This window comes from Limanda limanda, chromosome 7 (assembly GCF_963576545.1).
Source record: "Limanda limanda chromosome 7, fLimLim1.1, whole genome shotgun sequence".
NCBI lineage: Eukaryota > Metazoa > Chordata > Actinopteri > Pleuronectiformes > Pleuronectidae > Limanda > Limanda limanda.
Window position 1 is genome coordinate 8,708,664 of NC_083642.1, and position 19,717 is coordinate 8,728,380.

The window sequence follows — 19,717 nt, forward strand, 5'->3', positions numbered from 1 at the left end:
CACAGTTTGTTCTGAGAACGATAATTAGCTTGAATGTCGAGTTTACGTCTTCGAGCAGAATGAGTGAATGTGTGTGCGAGTCGGTTCTATTAGATCTTTCAAATACAGGATGTACACCGTGCACTTTTGTTTCCATAGTAACACCATGTTTTCTCTTCGGCTGTGGAGATGACGGGAATACTGTAGGTTACAGAAACAAATGATGTATACTTGCATTTCTATCTCACAAGCAGTATTGACAGGAGAAACTATACAACTGTACAGAATGCCTTGCATGATGCAGCTGGAGGTCAGCCAGGAGCTTTTTATACACTCCTCTCTGCAGTTACTCTCAGACCTCATTTATCTGCCTTCCCCTGAGTTACACACCTGTTCACCAGCAATGAACCAACTCATCAGAACCAGACCTGCAGCGACATTAGCTCTAAAGTTTTAAGTGATACTCAACCGTGATAGATTACTTTAACCAGCTAACAGTTTCCTTCCTCTAAATATTTATCCTATGTCTCAATGGAATCTCAATGGATTCACGCATCACAAACTCATTAGATGTGTCATTTCAACCAGATTCACGAGCCTTGAATGTTGTTGTTTTTCTTGCTCTTCTGCCAATTTCTACCTCGAGACCGAAAGAGACACATCAGTTACTGATTTCATAAAAAAAAGCACATCCTGCCTGCTAAGTAAAAACCTTTTTGTTGTTTTTAAAGGTCACAAAGCAAGATGGAGAGGTCGCCGAGAGAAAAGAGAAGAAGGACGCGTTCCAGGCCCCGCCTCCTGTCATCATGTTCTCGGCGACTGGCCGGAACGGCTCCAAGGGTCTGCGGCGGCAGAAGAGGGACTGGGTGATCCCGCCGATCAACGTGGCGGAGAATTCTCGAGGACCGTTCCCTCAGATGCTCGTCAGCGTAAGTGACAGACCTGATGGGCCGCGGCGCTGATTTGTTCTGAATTTACAGCTGGGATGTCTTGAGGGCCCTTTCACGGCTAATGCTGATTGGGGACGTGTGATGGACTTTGATATTGAACAAAAGTGCAATAGAATAACTGGTTTGGTTCTCCACATCCCCCCCTGATGAAATTATAGCCACAAAATCCTTACGGTATTTAAACAGCCCCTGTTTGGCCCTGAGAAGTTTCCCTGTCATTCACAGTCGGAGCTAAGGCGGAGTTCTCCCACACTGTGAGGTCCGGCCGGTTCACGGGGAAACAAATGATTATTTCTACTCTTTTGTGCATCTTTTTCTTTCCTTTATCAGCCCGTTTCAGAAAAGGTTGCTCGAAGTTCAATTCCATTTTTATAGCCGCTCCATAACAATAGAATTTGTCACAGGATCTTTACTGGAGCCATAACTCTGGGTCTCCAGTGAGATATAGAGAGAAAGTATGAAAAGCCGCCGTTCTCTGGCTCAAAAAGAGCAGGACAGGGGTTCATCCCTCTGCGCCCATATAAGGACATTACAACCGAAATAAATCACAGGTAACAACATGACAGAGGAGCCGACTGCATCCTCACCCTGCATGTGTGTCCCTGTGTGCATCCATGTCTACACAACACAGGGAATTTACAAGTAGCAACACCTCAGCTGATGGCGCCTGTAATCACAGCTCCACAAACCGGCTCCAGCTTAGCATTTAAGATTCGTAACGTTGACGACAACCACCAACTTTTTTCACAGCAAATTTCATTTCTTCAAAACTGCAGGGTTTTGATTTGTGCATAAAATATAAATACGACACGGTGAAGGTTAGTGGTTGAGGCTGTAAGAGAGAAACCAGTAAACAAAGGTTTGCAAATGTGTTGCTGTGTTAGAAGCTTGAGCTGCACAGTGCTCAGAATTCAGAGGTTCTGTCATAACAGACGGTTCAGTTTGTCTGTCTCATAGCGAAGCTCCCGACTCGGAGCCTGTGGTGCGCGCTGTAATTCATCAAAAACCATCATTCCTGGAGACCGCTGCTTTTTCCCAGCTCCCACTTCCCTTCCCTCCTTTATCTGGAATATGTAGCCATCAGCTTTTCCTCGCTGTTTACAAAACTCTCACAGTTTATCTCTTTTGGGTCTTAAATCGTGCAAAGGAGGCAGATATTTTCTTCCTCTGTGTTTTTTTTTTTTTTTTTTTTGGTCTTGTTTTGTTTCTGTTCTTTGTTTTTCAGCCGGGTTTCATCCAATCCCCAGGGAAATGCCCGGGGAGCTGCTTGAGGGAAACTTTTTTTTTTTTTTTTTTTATTTCAAAGAGGAGAGAGATGGTAGGTCTTTTGTATTTGGAGTTGAAGTGGGTCTGCAGCTGGAACGCATCCCGTCAGCCCGGCACAGCGTGGCTCTCTTTTCTTAAGCCCGCTGAGCCCCTCAGAAGAGATAAACCCAGCCGTAAACCGGCCAGACGGGTTCTGCTGCTTCCCCAGTTGGGTCAGAACCAGAGAGCGACGGAGCCTGGAGACGAAGACGAATCAAAGGAACATTTGGAAGCATAGCGAGCTACCAACAACAATCCACTCTGTGCAGTAAACAGGTCCGTCAGGGGCTGGTGGATCGCTGAGACTGGAGCGTTCAGAGCAAAAGGAGAAGTGATGCGTGTTGATGCCTCTGTCGGGCTCTCAGGTTCCCGTCTTTCTCTTTAATGATGACTGGAGGGCAGGCAGGGCCGAACTGAGAGCTAGTGATTTTAACAAGGAGACAGCTCTTGGGGGGGGTGAATGGCATGTGGATGATTTTGCTTCACTTGTTGTTTATGAGTTTAGTCCAGTTTTATAACCTCGTTGCTCTTTCTTTGGAGAATTGAGGCTTACGTGCATCTGTTTCAATTCCCTTAGTTTTAAATCGTACTCAAAACAACAACAAAATCCAAGGATAGGTGAAGACAGATTTTTTTCCAATGACTACAAAACGTTAATTGCTATTTTAATACATGTTATGAACCATGTTTCCAAACGGAGCGCACAGTGTTTCCGTGTGACGCTCGGCGCTCCGAGTGCTCCGGCTGTGTGACGGCTCCTCTAATGGCCTGTGATGTCAGTCCCCATCCTAATGGGCCGTCCTGTCATCCGGCAGAGCAGTGAGTGACACGCAGGCGGCGGCCTCCACTCGCCATCCCGCCGCTTCCCTCCCTGCCCGGACCAAGTCGCCATCAGTTGGACAGGCGGGGGGGGTGACAGCAGCCCTCACCTGCATCTCCGCAGGTCTGCAGCACTGTGGCTTTGATCAGGCCGGCACCGGATCGGGCAGGTGTCAGGACACTGGACCCACTCACTGGCCCCTGAGCTCCGCAGCCTGACACGGCCCGAGGGAGATGTTGACTTGGCAGCACTGTACTCCCATCGTGCTCTAAAGCCAGGACAGTGTCACAGCTCAAAGAGAAATTATATCGACTGCGATTTATTAATAGCAGCACTGAGATAATTGCTCCGGCACTCGCGCCTTTTCCGTTGTGCATGGAGGTGCACGGTGCAACTCACAGGGTTAACATTAAAGCTTGTTGGATGTAGCTTCTGTTTCACTACTGCAATGGTCCGTTAAAATAATTGACAGTGAGTAGTGTGTAGCTGGTGCCAAAAAGTGAAAATGCTAAGAAAGCAATGGAGAGGAAACAGCAACACTCGAGTGTTCTGGAGAAAACAAAAGGGAAGAAGAGATCCAGAAAGACTAAAACGAAGGGTGCCGGGGCCTCATCTTTCACAATAAACAGTTGTTCTATGTCGTTCTCTCTCTTCTGCAGCCAAACAGCCATCAATAGCATGTAAGGGACATCGATTTCTCACAGAGGCTTTTTGAAACCTTGCATTGATCCGTGCACTTCTCCTACGGCTGAGACACATCGATTTCTTTTGCTCGGGTAAATAAAGACTCAACGTAACCACCACCCCCCCCCCTCCGCCACCACTCAGCTCCCTGAACCCCCTATTAGAGCAAGCGTCAGCAGAAAAAGTGAGCAATACCTTGATGAAACAACTATCAAGCCAAGGAACAAGATGAGAGTGTGAATACATGTTGGTCCCGTTAACCAACTTTGTCATTTTGCTGTTCACTGAGTCTGGCCTGTGAGAGAACATGAGGGGGGGGAGATGTGGTTTTGTCATGTCTGAGTTGCAGATGCAGATGATGTCATGGTGTCATTGATATCAGACTATTTGTATCATACAATAAATTGGCAAGCGTGAACATTTTAAAGAGTAGTTTAAAATTTCCAGAAACATGCCTTTTTTGCTTTTTTAGAAGAAATCTACATTCACATAATCAGGATAACAGCTGTTGTCATGGCAATTTACCAAACCGTCAATTATTAACAGTTAATAAAATGTGATGTTCTTTCCCAAGGGAACATCTAATCGTTACGAAAAATATTCCTCTCAGGCTCTTTGTCTCTCTACATGCTCACCATCACTTCTCAGGTAATTGTTCTCTCATTGCAATTTTTTTCCTCCGTCTTCACTCTTCATTTCTATCTTTTTCTTAATATAATAAAACACTTAAGTATAACGGTAATACAATTGTGACAAAGAAAGACATTACTTTCAGAGCTTGGATTAAAGGGACGTGAAAATCTCTCCAACTTCAGCTAAACTGTTGCTTTATTGGATAATATTTCTTTGGAAGGATTATTTCTTCCCACCTGCTGCGTGTCCTTGAGACACAGAAGCCAGATATCCTGATAAAGTGCGGCTGTACTTTTCAATAATCACAGGGGCATTATATCGACAGGAATACCACAGAGTGAAAAAGCAGCAGCGAGAGCAATAAGCCAAATAAATGGCTACTTGTCTAAAGCCCTGTATCGAGTGATATGAAGAGAAAGTGTTTATTTAGTTTGATATCCTGGACTTTTATTGACAAGCCATTTATATCTGTTATGTTATGTTATGTCTGTGTTTCCTTCCTGGAAGCAGCTTTACAGCCTTTGCATCTTATTCGGTGTGTGTTGCATTGCATCTGCTCGTGTTTATTGTGCTCGCTGCAGCACCTGTGCTCCACTTTCCACATCTTTCTCCATTGAGCATGTTGCGGGAAAAAAAGCATTTTTTGAGCAGAATGCACCCCGAGGTGTCTGCTTTCTCCTCCGCGTACGTTTACTGGTGATTAATGACTGCTCCGCTTCACTGACAGACACGGCAACAACAAAAACAACGGAGAGAAAAAAAGGAAAGGAACAAAAAGCAACATACTGTACAAGTGAGCTGGAGCTGATTGAATTGGAGAAAAAGGTTTGGGTATGATTGAGAACAAGAGAGAGCAACAGAGAGAAAGGAAAAGGAGCAAGAGAGAGGGGAGTGAAGGGCCAGACCGGGATTAGAGGCACGTCTGTGTTTGTGTTGAGGTCCGATAGACTTCCAGGAGAAATGCCGTTTCGCAGCCTCCTCCCTCGAGTCTAATGAAGGCTTCTGGCATCTGCCACCCCACCGCCCGGCCAACACCAGCACTGCACAGCCCGAGTCTGCCCGCTTCATCCTTCTCCACGCCCCCCCACCCGCTGAGACACGCATGCACGCTCGATGACAAACAAACATACATATGCACACACGGGCACAGAGAGAAATGACTTGTGTCCTACACAGGCGGCAAATAAAGGTTCTGCAAAGCGTATGTGCCGCGGTGTTGCCTTTGTAAATGCTCATTGTTCGGGGTTTTTTGTTTGTTCGCATTTCTGCTTTATCCCTGAACAAAGAGGAGAAAAAGCTAAGCTATAGAAAAATAGGACTCCGTAGTGTGTGTGTGTGTGTTTGTTTTTTTTTAAACTAGTCGACCAGAGAAGCCACAGGATGGTGAAACGCTGGGATGTGAGTATTTAAGGATCACAGTCCAATCCGGAGCTTCGTCACATGGGAAACCACATCGCTGCCCATATGGAACGTTTTATGAATGTCGGACTGCAGAGTTCTCGGGGCTAAATAAATTCCGGCTGTGAAAACACTTAAATGTGTGTCTACATCTAAGTCTATCAAACACATGAGCTGTACAGGATGTGCACCGGTGTATATGTATTCAAGAGTACTCTGTTCGGGCGCTGTTTTGTTTTGCATTCTTTCGATGTTCTCGTAAAGTCTCTTTCTTGGCAGCTGTACGTCCTCCAACACACATGCTCTCTCTTCATTGGCCAGGGGAAGTAAATAAAGGAAACACTAAACTCCTTTCAGAAATGGGGTGGACCTCCTGTAAAGTTTGAAGAGGGAGGGAAAAGGAGCGAGAGACCTTGGTCCACTCTGGGGGGAAAAAAGCACAAACAGCCGTGTCAGCACTTGATTCCTTCTTTGTTTTTACTCAGTAAAACATCTTGGCCACTTTAAACTCTTGGCTTTTCTTGTTTGGTTTCATTTCCTCAGGAATTCACACAAGGTATTCCTTCTTCCAAACCCCAGGCTTCGACTTTTATTTCAGCTGACACCGCAGATCACCCGGCCAAATATTTGATATTTGCTGGTCTTCTTTTTCTCCGTGCTCGACTGATGCCGTGGTGACGTTGGATCTGCTTCATCAATAGAATCTTAAAATCAATGTGAAAGCAACCATTGGGGAGGATGGAGTCCGTAACCAGTAACAATCCCAGCAGCAGCGTTTTGTACCAATTGACGACACTGTAGAGATGTGTTAGGAATCATTACGTATATGTTTCTGATCAGATCGCTTCTCCCTTTAGTGCAAAAACTCAGTCAAACTCAAGCAATGAACTTTGCCACGAATACAAAGGATATTTCAGAAATTCAAATAACACATTTATCAAAAAAAACAACATGGCCTGACTTCTTAAGTGCTCAGCATGTGCACAAGTGGATCAACCCGCTCACACAAAAGTGTAAAGTTGAAGTGTTCACATATGACGACTACTCATTTATTTCCCCTAAAAATAACTGCTCTTGTGACTGTACGGGGATGAAGCCGAACAGCCAGTGGGAGGAAGTGGAGAGTGCTTTGCATTGTTACTCCTGCTAATGGAGTCTTTGTGATGGAGAGGCGTGCTCGCCGCCGTCCGTTCTGACAGGTCGGCTGATTAATAAAACATTAAGCCATTTTCCGAATAGTGTGAGACTTTGGTATTTAAGAGAAGAGGTGAACATCTGAGGCTGCATTAATATCTCACGCAAGGAGGTGAGCCAGGGCGTTCATGAAATATGAAGGGAAGAGCTCCATGTTTTCTCTGACACTCCGGAGTCTTGTCTCCTCCCCCCCCCGCCTCAATGATTCACTGTTTTCCCGAGGGCCACCCCTTTGTCTCGCCGCAAAATACTTTATGAACTGCATTTCCTTTCCTCCTAATGAAATTAGTGAGATCAATATAATTACATCTATCAGCCCCAGGAAATGGAGTCTCTCCTAATCTACCGGTATTGATGTGGAAAACAAATTGTTACTACATTCATGCATTTGTCAGCAGCACTTGGCCTTTGTTTCCCTTTTGTGTTCGGGGGGGAAGTGAGACTGAAATGTAATTTTCACAGTTTAATATCTCATTATTTTGAAATTAGTGGCGTGAAGTCCCGGTAAACATGTTCATCAGTCGCACTCGGCTGGAGAGAAGGAAATCCAGCCGCGGCCGGGTTGTGCACATCCCGGCCCAGAGCTGCCACGACTTAGGCTTAACGGCAACAAAACAAACAAGAGAAAAACTCCGCCTCAGCCACCCACTCGCTCACACTCGCTCAGACAGCACACACACACACACACACAAACACGCACTTGTTCACAAATCCCCCCCACCACATTCCTCTCTGATATGACATCAGGCAGCACCAGGCGGGCTCCCTCCTGGGTTCAGTTGGTGTTAAATTAAACAGTAAATCATCCCACCAAAAGACACAAGAGTTATATGTGAGTCAAGGGCAACAGTTCTGGGCTCCTTAATAGGAGATGAGGAGGACTTTATGAAGGAGATAAATAACGGCTTAACAAACAGCCTCGGTCTGGTCCCCGGGAGGTTGGCCCCGGCGACCCGGCGGATCAGCGGGATGAAGGAGAGCCAAGAATCTATTCCTCAGAAGACATGAAAAAATAATGTGCAGTGAAATTGGAAGAAAGATATTCGGGAGGGGACTCGGGGAGGTGGGGAGCAGTGATGAAGTGAGGGGCTGTGGGTGGCAGTGATTGTTGGCGATATGAGACAAGGTCGGTCGAAGGGAGAGGACGGGCTGACAGACAGGTTGGCAGACAGACAGAGGGACGAAATGGAAAGCAGAGCAGACAGACAGAGAAGACATGCAGATAAATGCGGTCGACCCATCAGGTTATTCTTTTCCTCCCACCTCACGTTTTACTGGTCGAGAGACAAAATAACAAATTCAACATAGATAAACAGCGTTTAGAAAGAAAGCTGTAACACCAAAAATGGCTACAGGCCGAACCCCCAACAGAGACTGACTGGATAGATATTGTAACTGATATTCAAAATATGGAGAGAATGTTTTTTTCGCTGAATCTACGATTTGACAAATATTTGCAGTATTGGGAAAAATGGATTGTGTTTGTGACCTCACAGGATCATCGCTGATCTGTTACTGTGTGAATTGACATTTATCTCCATCAGTGTACCATCAGTATTAATGTATAGGTGACCAATCTTTTTTTTTTTTTTTTTTTTTCTGTTCGTTGTATGTATGTATGTTTCATTCTATCTTTGTTTCTTTAAAAATAAAGTATAAAAAAATAAAATAAACAGCTTATAGAGGAAATGGGAGAAAAGAGCCATTGCGAGAGGGGGGTGGGGGGGAGTCCTTGAACATGAGATTGAGTTGAAGCAAGTCATGTGAGGTAAATTCTAATCTCACATAATGTTCTTGTATTTTTCTCCATTTTCCTCTCTTTGGTTCTTTCCTTCCTGGAGGTAAAACTTGAGGGGGGGAAATCAAAATCCAGGCTTGCAACAGAACACTTCAGATCCTATTTACTTTGTCATTTACGATGAAAGGCCCCAGTTGGAATCTTTTCATGCGAGCATAATGGATACTGTCATGGGCTGATGGTGTTTTTGTATAGTGGTAAACGTCCCCTGAGCTCATACATAGCCAGAGACATGCAGGAGCACAAACACATAAAGATCTGCTACAAGCAGCCGTACAGTGCATCACGCGTTTATCCTGAAGGTAAACACTTTAGCACCCGAAATAAAAAGTTGCCTATGTTTTTATAACTTGTCTTTTAGTTTTGTGGCTTCCTCATTCGCTTCCCAGTCGTGAGTGGAGTAAACTATTTCGGGCCAATTTTTTCCCCGATGGTGCTTTACACATTTTTATTTGCTCTTCATTTTCAGGAGAAAGGAACATTTCCTCCAAACGCTCCATAAAAGCTATAACATCCCACATTGTTAATAAAACCAGAATGATGCATAGCTCGTTGCACAGCACCTGGCATCGCGGCATGCAGGGGGGGGGGGGGGGATTTTATGGTTCATCTGAGGCTGTGCAAAACGCTTCTTTATATAGGGTGATTTGTACTGGTCACTGTGTAGTCTGTGTTATTTAAAAAATAAAAAAGCCAAGTGGCCGGGGAGGCTGCGGCAGATCCAGATTTCCGGCCATTTTTTTTTTCCTGATGAGTTCCTGGATGAGAAACTGACCACGGCTGGTTCTGATCAATTTCCTGATCTGTATCAATCAATCAACAGGGCTCATGTCGGCTGCTTCTCAAAAGCCAGAAACCACATGTACACCAGACATCTGCATGTCGTTCTTATGACACATATGCTTACGCTCCAGCAGAAAATACATCGGCTTGAATCCACAGACACATGCACGGCTGGGCTGCACAAACAAACACACACACACACACGCACACACATACACACACCTCCTCACTCATCCAAGGTTCATTTGTCAAGATGACAGCTGGACTCTTGCTGAGGTGGAGTTTGCCAAGCTGAATCCCTCGCTTGGTTAGTGGGAGCCAGAACATCCTGGGAAACATTCTGACACACACTTAGAGGGCTGCACTGGGATTGTGCGTTTGTGTGTGTGTGTGTGTGTGTGTATGTACATGAGCGATTGTGTCTTTGTGCTGGTGTGCGTGTGCAACTTTTTCAAAACACCCAGCAGCGGCATGGCAAGGTCCAGCCCCTCTTCAGTTTCTGCCTGTGCTTGGCAGGGGGCAGGCTTGGCAGGGAGCGGCCCATTTTGTCAGGCTTCCAGTCGACATCAAACGTGCTCAATGCACCCCCCACCCCCCCACCCCCTCCCTTCCACCAGCAACACCTTTCCTCCGTCGCCTCTGCACTCACATCCGGGTCCTTAGACATCTGTTTACCTCGTGATACCCCCAGAGTGTTTGTCCCTGTAGGCTGGGATGAGTGTACTGCATGCTTCTCCCGTCCAGACAACCCTCCAGCTGTGTCCACTGCATATGTTTTTGTGTGTGTGTGTGTGTGTGTGTGTGTGGGTGTGTGTGTGTGTGTGTGTGTCCGGTGTGTGTGTGTGCAATGACGTAAGTGGATGTTTCTCTGACAACGATGAAAAAAAGACAATTTACGGCACAGGATCCCACAAAGGTCTTATCTCTGGTCAAGGGGGGAAAAGCTTTGGAATCCTTTTTTTTTTTTTTTTTTTTTTTATACTGTAGATCCATCCTGCCAGACGGATGTCAAACTTCAGGCAACTTCTCCACACTTCCTGTTTCCAGTTCTCCGGCCAAAAGGCTACGGAGTTCTGCTGATGCAGTCAATTCACAGTTTCTCCCTCCTAGCTCTCACTCTCCTCTCTCTTTTTCTCCCCTTCATTTTCTCTCTAGTCCGCATTTCTCATCTCCACCGCAGCCTGATAGATGTAGAAAAAGAGAAGAAGAAGAAGAAGAAAAAGTGAAGGGGGGGTTTGGAAGAGGAGGGTGATAGTGGTGTGTGAAAAGTGGACGAAGCAGAATTGTGTGCGTGTGTATATATATATGGAGTTTGGCTGGGCGAGTAAATGGCTGGGAAAAATGCTCTAGCAGCATATTTCATGTCACTGTCCCCCCTCTCTCTCTCTTTCTCTCTCTCTCTCTCCAACACTCCACACTCTAATTACCCAGATTGGGTTTCCTGGGGATGAAGGGAAGAGGGAGGAAAGGGGGCAGAAACGGGGGAGTGGGGGGGTCCTTGATATTGTCCTTGTCAAAGCCAACAGGGAGCAACTGGAGAAGTCATTCATGCATCCATCACACTGCCGATTTCACAATTTAATCAATCTCCTCACGGAAAGAGAGAGAGAGAGAGAGGAGTGAGAGTAAGATGGCAGCCCTAACACCTTAACCCCGCTAAAGCAAAGCTTAGGGGGGGTGTGTCCGCTCATTGTCTGCCGCCACAATGGCTGCCTTATTTTCATTCTCTCTGCCTGGAAGACGGGAGTGTGCGGAGGGCGAGTCACTCCATTGTTACCTCTGGGGAGAAGGGCTCCTCTAATTTGCCATAAGCCGGCACTATTGAAGACCAGAGTCCTTTCACAGTGCAATAATTGGAAAAGTCATTCACTGCTTAACTTCCATTACTCCGCGTTATTTTCCCTAATGTGGAGAAAGATCTGTTTTAATAATCTGCACCTGCATAACTTCCAGCTTCCAGTAAGATAACACGGAGACACATAAAACGCACCATCTCTCCCTTTTTATTCTCTCGCTCACTCGCACAAGCTGGAGGAAACTGGAAGATTTATCTTTTTGCCCTTTCGTCCTCTCGGTCCCTTCGGTAACACTGGAAATGGCGAGCCAGGGGATAGGGTGTGACTATTTGTGTAAGATTTCATTAAGGTCAAAACAGGTTTGGTAGTAAGTTGTATTTATTCATTTTTTTTGCAATCATACAATAGTGATTTGATGATGTTGCAGCATTTATGAGCCACAATAAAAATCATTATTTCTCCAAGTTATGGTAGAGCACCCTCGTTCATTTCCGATTGTTTATCGGAGTTTGTTCTTAGCCGTTCCCTGAGGTACACATCAGACAAGCTACTTCTGTTGTTGGGTTTAAGAAACAACTCAAAACCTATTTCTTCGTTCTTCTTTTAATGGATTCTATCTTTTTTACTTTTCATTCCTTTTTTTGTTTTATTGCTTTTATCCTAAGTCTTTCTTATTATTATCTTATTTCATGTCATTGATTTTATTGCAAAGAACTTTAAACTTTATTTTATGTATGAAAAGCGCTATTTCAATAACATGTATTATTCTTTTTATTTATCAGACAAAAGTTACCTCAAAACAACTTCATCTTGAGTTTGCCTTTATTCAAACCCAATGGGGGAGTGAGGTGAGCAGCAGTGGTTGAGGTTTGACCATCTGATGATGAGCAGAACTACAAAGTGGAAGAGAGATGAGAGCATGATTCTGTTTGCAAATCAATATGAAGGGAAAAAGAAGATTTGGCCCAAATATGACCCTAACGAGACTAAGGGTGTGCAGCCATATAACCAGCCCTGAGGGTGTGTAGATATAAAGCCTGACCTCAGCATGATAACACGCTCACAGAATGCTGATGTTTAGAAGGTTAAATCTTGACCATGCTCACCTCCTTGGTTTAGCACGTAGCCCTCCTTAACACAAAATACAGATTCTGATGCCTGGACTTTCTGTATCAGCAGAGTACTGATATAACATTAAAGACATAACAACTTATATAACACATTTAACGGCTTTATGTACCAGCTCTGTATTGAAGTGATGATGACTGTCGTTGTTCTATGTCCTGGCTCAGGGTGAACAGTCAACTGTAAAATACATTTAGGAAAACACAACCATTACTTTTTGTAAATAGCTGTTAAAGTGCAGCCACTGTGTAAGTAGCTGTGGCTAATGCCACACTACCAGAAATCACTTCCCCTTTGCCGCTCTAAAAACAGTACTTGTCCTTGGCTGTACAGCACAACTGCTGTTTTGGAGCGGCAAAGAAGAAGTGATTACCTGAAAAACTAGATTGCAGATTTGAATCTAGTGGGTGAATGTAATCATTTCTAATCACAAACATTTATTTTTTTGTTCTCGCTGATGCAAAAAAATAGTGTTTTTGACAGTTTCCCAGGCATTTCCAATGCTGGTGTTGAAACCTCTCGAAACAACACATTTTCACCCTATCACACTTTTACCTGATGATGACATGAAGTTGTGAACTTGAGGAGGCCATGAATATTGATAGAATGTCTTTCATTAGGTTGGATGCTCCGTGTTCTCTCACGAAAACAACATTGCAGCCGATTGTTACAGAGCCACAGGTACATCTGTTCAGGCCGGCTGTGCAATCCTCGCCAGCTTATTAATACAATATGTTACACAATTTATGTTTTGCGTTTAACTGAACGAGAGGGCTTTTTGAAAGGAATAACTTATTGTGAGACTGAGGTTGTCGACATCAATCCTTTTGTGCTTTTTGAAAGGTTACAACGCGCAACATCAAAGCCTGAGCAGAATTCTTTGATTTAAAATAAAGGCCATGAAAGCTCTTAATGCAAACACCTTGCTGACTCGCAACAAAACACAAGGTGTCTTTTCATCTCTGTGTGTAGAACAGAGAGCGTTTGACAGATGGTCGGTGCGTGTGATACACGAGGGCGTCCAAGGACCTCGCTCTTGTAGAGGAGGCTTTTCTCTTCAGAGTTTGTTTGTGACCTGCTGGCCGTGTACCTGCATTTCCTGTCTGCCTGTTAGGCTTTACCGCACAGCTCCGGGAACACAAGCTATCTCTGTTTGTTCCTGTCGGTGTTTGTGTTTGGAGTTTATATCCCTGTGTATTTTGGGGCTATAAACTGCGTTTGCTCCGACTTTGCCGTCTGAAAGCGACAGACTGTTTCTGCCGTCCCGCTCCCTGAACCGGTGTCCTTCTCTGAAACACATCCCAGCTCCACTGCACCGCTAATTGGCTCAGTCACGAGTCAGTTCTGTGTCTTTGTGTCTGCGGGTTTGTTTCCTTTCGTGTTTGTGTGCAACATGTTAAACCAGATAGTCATTTTCTTTTTCAATCTCAAGCATTTTTCTGGAAATACACCAACTCAAAGCAGCTGATTTCCGTTTTGCTCCATGTCAAGATAGTGTTTTACATTTTTATTGTGGCTACATTTTGCTTTTGTCCCCCCATTGTATTCGTATACAAGTGTATACAACTGCTGAGAACACGGGTCATCTCTTGTAGTGTGTTATTCATTTAGATTTAGTTTTTTCCTTATTTTTCAAAACCGTTCACAAGAAAAGAAATGGAAGCCGGCCAATCATTTCAAGCTGTCTGGAAGATATAATGCACAGAGCTGCATGACAATTCAAGTTGAAAGGCCACCTTCCATTTCCATGTGTTTTGAAATGGAAGGTTTTATTCAGCTCGATGCAAAGTGATTTCAAGAAACACTATTCAACAATATTTTGTAAGGCTTTGCTGTGGTTTGTTTTTGCACCATTCTCTGGCACAAACACAAACATGTGGCCACTTTGTCTCCACGCTGGAGCCTCACCAGAGCCACATCTGATACGTCCTCTGTCTTGTGTCATGCGTTTGAGGAAAATTGAATAAAAACAAAAATGCAGGTCGTGAGTTTTAAATCTGTTCTCTATAAACAAAGCCATGCACGTTTTAAATTCTATTCAACACAGATCGAATGTCAGAAACAAATCCAGTGCATGTCGCCTTTGTTTGGGCTTTTTACTGAATATGAATATAAATCTGACCTGGCTCCGTTTTAGCCCGGATGAAGATGTGAATCCAAACAACATCTGTATGAATGGATCTTATCTGCACTTATGGATATCATGAGTCTCCATGTCAACATGTGGCCGGTGTGATCCAGTTATAAGATGATCCCCAGTTAGCTGTGCTTGTACTTGTGGCTTTGGTGCTTCAGGTTTAGTCTTTACTCCCATCGTCTCTTCATAAAATGAAGCTGTAACAGTAATTGACAGTATATGTAAATCGCTTTATAAATCAGTGTTTCCCATGATAAACTATTGCCACCGCTGGATGCATGTTTGGAAAGCTGTTGATTAAGATGTGTTTTAATAAAGCATTAAATGTGGTGAATATAAAAGTAGAGAATAGACCAGTATATAACGTGTAAAGTACATTTCTCATCCATTTATTTCAAGAGATTCTATAACACAACCACAAAGGTCATCTGTGGGAGCTCCTTGTTACAATCCATAGTCAAGTTTTATTGTTAAGTGACCTCTAAGAGTGGTAGTGTGGGAGATAGTGTGAAGAGCTCAGGAGAAGGTTGGTGTGAATGAATGTGTCGACAATACAGAAAAGAAACCGCATATTAATAACTGTGTGATGACAAAGGTTCTTGATCCTTGAAAAGGGAGTTTTTCATTTAAATGCACAATCTCATCTTGAACAACTGTTTGTGTAACTGTGTGTGTATTACTGTCACAGCAACGAAAGTCCAGTAGGTCACTCCCGGTCCAATCTCTGTTATTGTAACTGTGATGGATTAAGGTCCAGGAAGCGTTTCAGGAGACGCTCGAGGCATTTGAGAGAAATCTTCAAAATGGCAGTTCAGGTTTGGCTGACTGGTCGGATTTGAATGACACAGAGCTGACACAGAGAAAACTGTGTTGTCAATCATGTGGGCCGCTTGTGAACATGAGGGATGGATGGACGGGACATTTCAAATGTAATTGGTCACTCAATGTCTGAGATCATCATCTGACTGGTACAATTTTACCTCCTTATCAATCATTAATAAAAATAGTCTCCTCGTTTGGTTTGTGGAACCAGAATATCAGTAAAAACAGGACTGGTTCTAAAGCAGTCAAACATATTCCTGGATATATTAGTCGGACTTTATCTGTATTTTACAGGTATCACTTGTTATATATTGTATGTGAAGGTGTTTCTAATAGTTCTACTATTAGGTTTGACCCCATTTATGTTATGGATTAGATGTCATCTTTTTCTTTAGAGTTGAAAAAATGTATATAGCTTCTCACGTATTTATACATATATAATACTAATGTTGCCCTGTAGGCTGGCAGTATAGATCGCTCTATCCAAACTTTGTATTCATTTCATTTAAATATTTCATTGTATCTTTAAATAATGCCGTCGTGTTTCTACAACATGCAGTGTGGTCACATATCTGAGGAGCAGTAGCTGGATACTTTGTTAGCGTTAGTTAACATGAATTTTTAAGTGATAGTTAAACTCCTCCGCACCCCGGTGACTGCAGTAGTAGAGCGACTGTGTTATTCATTCCCTCCATCTCCTCTTCTGTTCTCCCCGTGGACCCAGTGGCACAATCATTTCTCATTTGATTCAGCTTCGCCTGGCAGAGGGGAGCCGCGCTCACTGATAAGATCTCCTTAAGAAGCCGACAAGTCGTCAGTAATGAAGGGAGCGGCTTTGATCTGTTGACAAATGGGTCATTTAGACGGTGTCGAGTTTCTGATGCCTAATGATACAGTCATGACTTCCTCTCTCTCTCTCTCTCTCTCTCTCTCTCTCTCTCTCTCTCTGTCAGAATCTCTCGGCTGAGCGCTTCTCCTCCAGTCTCTCTCCCTTACAGACACAGACACATTATCAAGACAATGCAGAAAAAAACCTGAGGGAACAAAGGAAAAAGACAAATACACAAAAAACTGTCTTTGATTATTATTGGCACTCCTTTACTTTTACTTATTCGTGTGTGTGTGCGTGTGGTTGTCTATCCCATTCGAAGTGCAAGATAGCAGTGTAACTAGAGAAAGAGAGAGAGAGAGAGAGAGAGAGAGAGAGAGAGAGAGAGAGAGATCCTCCCTCTCTTCATTAAAGGCAATAAAAAGCCCTGATACAGCAACCCAGTCTCATCAGGAAACGTTCAGTGGGAACGTTGGTCCACTTGGACAAACGTTTCCATCTCACAATCTGGCCTATCAGATTGTGAGATGGAAACGTTTGGTCCGCCCATTGTTTTGCATTGACGTGTTTTCACGTCACGTGACTCCCGAGTTCCCGTCTACGGAAAGGAAAACATGGCGGACAGTCCTTGTTTTTTCAGATAAAAATATGATTTTGTAACTTAGTCTGGGCATAAAAATACATTCTGACACCATTTCTAGCGAGAAATGTGGTCTTTGCTTCCACAGTCTTCAGCCAGTTCGTGCTTATGATATATATTTTAATAGTTATCACGAATTTTTTTTTCGTTGCTATGATGGTTGCTATGGACGCTGCCATGCCGAGAACCACGTCGTAGCGTGCTGTTTAAATCACCGTCCCTGCGTGGTGTCGTTCAGTGCTCGTGAATGTTATTCATGTTAAATAATATTAATATTTGAGGCTAGATTACACCTCTAATGCGAAGGATCTTGCGAGTCTGTTCAGAGGCGGACCGAGTCCGCCACCGGACCGAGTCCGCCACCGGAAATAACGTGTGGCTGTCAACATCCGCTCCCTTTAACTAGAAGCTGCGTCATACACACGGAGCATTTGGGAGACCACGATGTCGTCTTCCTTCTGTCAGGTAAGTAGTTTATTGTTTTTAAAGATCGTTACGATCTAGGTTCACAGTCCGAGTGCTGAGACAGCGGATGTGGAGTCCGTCGATACCCACAATGGATGCTTTTCTTCAGCTAATATGCCATTGTTAGCCACATGCTTCAGCCCACGGTAGCATGTGATTACCTGGGAGGTGAAAACATGGTTATTCAAACCAGTTCAAGATGCTTAGCTCATCATTGAGGGACGCTACAATATAAATATAAACATGAATTTGATTTATGAATGCTTTAGATTAATAAGGAGCGTATTTCTCTACCAATACTTCACAATAACAGATCAATTTGGTTTAATGTATAGAATGTAATATGACAATAATGTTTTCATGTTATGGAGTTGCGATTCATTTTATAAAACAATTCCTATGTTCTGTTTTTTAATCAAGGAGGATCCAAGTGAAGCTACAGGAGTATGATGAAGAGCAAGAAGGGCAGCCTGGAGAGAAAGAGGAGCCGGGTTGAGCCCACTACTCTCATCCACGTACCACGAGGAAGATGAGGGAGAGAAATTATCCTACCATTAAAGAGGTACTTTTAAGTTGCATACCAGAAACACCATTTTATATAATGTGCCAAATATACATTTTTATTAAATCCCCAAAGTACGCTGGCTGAAATACAAGTTAATATCACACTGAAAGAGTTTTGATCAATCATGCTTCCCTGCTGTGGTTGTTCAACTGGGAAAACAACTTTTTCCACAGGAAGGCAAGTAAATTTAAGGAATGCTTGTGCAAAGTTTTCCTCTGTTATGTATAATGATGACCCCCATCAGACATTATGTTAGCAATATTTACACCTTTTCATTTATACTGTTTATTTCTGTCTACATGTGTGAATTTGCCTTCATTAGTTTCAGAAAAGAGCGATCATGTATCGGTCAGTGGGCGGCAGCCCAAGACTCCGCAAACTAGTCTTTAAGCAAAGTAGACGAAGGCATTGAGGTTGCGGCCTGCCATCATTATTATTTTGCTTAAGGGACTGAATATGTTTCATGCAGAAATATTAGCATTTCCCTTATATCTACCAAAACTGCTTGTTTCACAGACTGCAGTTTTGTTTTGATCCGATGTGGTGTGCAAATACCAACTGTATCTGCAATGGGTTGTTGGGCATTAATATTTGTAACTCTAATTTTGTTTTGACAGACTGTGCAAAGAATGTTGAGAACATCACCACTCTACAGGAATACACAGTCCAGTAATGTGTGTCAGAAGTTCAGTAGTGAACGACAGGTACTGTGGAAAAATGTGTGTCATTGTTGTACAATGTCCTTTGACTCTGTTTACACAAGGTCAACACAAAAAGGTTTGATTGTAAACTGATATTGGTATGAATTCATGTTATACTCCTCTTCACAAGAAACAAACAATTTACAAAAAAAAAACACTAGAATTACCGCACTGCGTTGTATGACTCCGCTAACCAGTGCAGTGTCCGTCTACATATTTCTACATATTTTCTCTCATATAAATGTCACTGTAACCTCTTGACAACTGAAACCATAACATGAGGTCAGTGTGGCCTTGACCTTTTGACTTTAAGACAAATACACAGTTAGACAACCCGAAAACATGCAGTAATGCCTCCGGCGACTCGCTATTACAGAGGCATTAAAATGTTAAGTGTAGTAGACTGGATTTTATTGGTGTTACATTGGACATCTTGTATTGGTACACAAAAAATATATTTGGTTTCACATTTTAGATGGCATAAGCAGAGACATCAACTCAGGAAATGGATTTCTGCAGAAAATTAAGCCTTGTATGTGTGTATATATGGGACATGAGGGCCTTGTCTGCGTGCCCAAGAGAAGATTCCACAGAGTTCAAGCTGAGCAGGCTGCAGCAGGTTTGGAGGAATCCTCCTCTGAAGAGGAAACATGGCGAGGTTCTTCTCCACTGATGAAGAAATGTGAGTGCTGTGATTAGGTCAAATCTGCTAAAATGCTACTGTGGCTCCTGGGCCCTGCTATTAGCTTGGTGTATGGTAGCTGTTAGCTTTAGCATATTTATTTTTTAGGGGCCTGTCTGACGTTTATGTTTTAAAAAAAAAATCAGAGGGAACCATCTTCATAATTTAACACTATGGTTTCTTTGTGTCCTTCAGATCTTCTCAAGAGAAGCTGCCTCAGCTCCACGGTCCCTCCTGCAGCCTCCACTCCTGATGCTAACCCCCGGTCTCCATCACACCATCCGGGCAGACCTGGAGTCACAGAACTTTGTCCAGAGCTGCCGTCTGAGAATTGTTGATCATATAATTTTCAGCAGATGCCTTAATGTAATGTTTGTGCACAATAAATGACATTGATCATAACATATTGGT

At 43.5% G+C, this 19,717-nt stretch overlaps 1 protein-coding gene and 1 long non-coding RNA gene across 3 annotated transcripts in view; both read left to right on the plus strand.

Moving 5' to 3' along the window:
* LOC133004892 (cadherin-4-like) overlaps nucleotides 1-19,717 on the plus strand; it is a 222,935-nt gene that overhangs the window by 163,385 nt on the left and 39,833 nt on the right. For both annotated transcript variants that reach the window (XM_061074446.1, XM_061074447.1), the window contains exon 5: nucleotides 711-908. In XM_061074446.1, the coding sequence (XP_060930429.1) occupies nucleotides 711-908 (198 nt within the window). The remainder of the gene's footprint in view (nucleotides 1-710; nucleotides 909-19,717) is intronic.
* LOC133004902 (uncharacterized) lies at nucleotides 17,280-19,708 on the plus strand. Its single transcript, XR_009678347.1, has 4 exons — nucleotides 17,280-17,358; nucleotides 17,779-17,920; nucleotides 18,541-19,306; nucleotides 19,502-19,708. It is a non-coding gene; the product is annotated as an uncharacterized LOC133004902 (long non-coding RNA).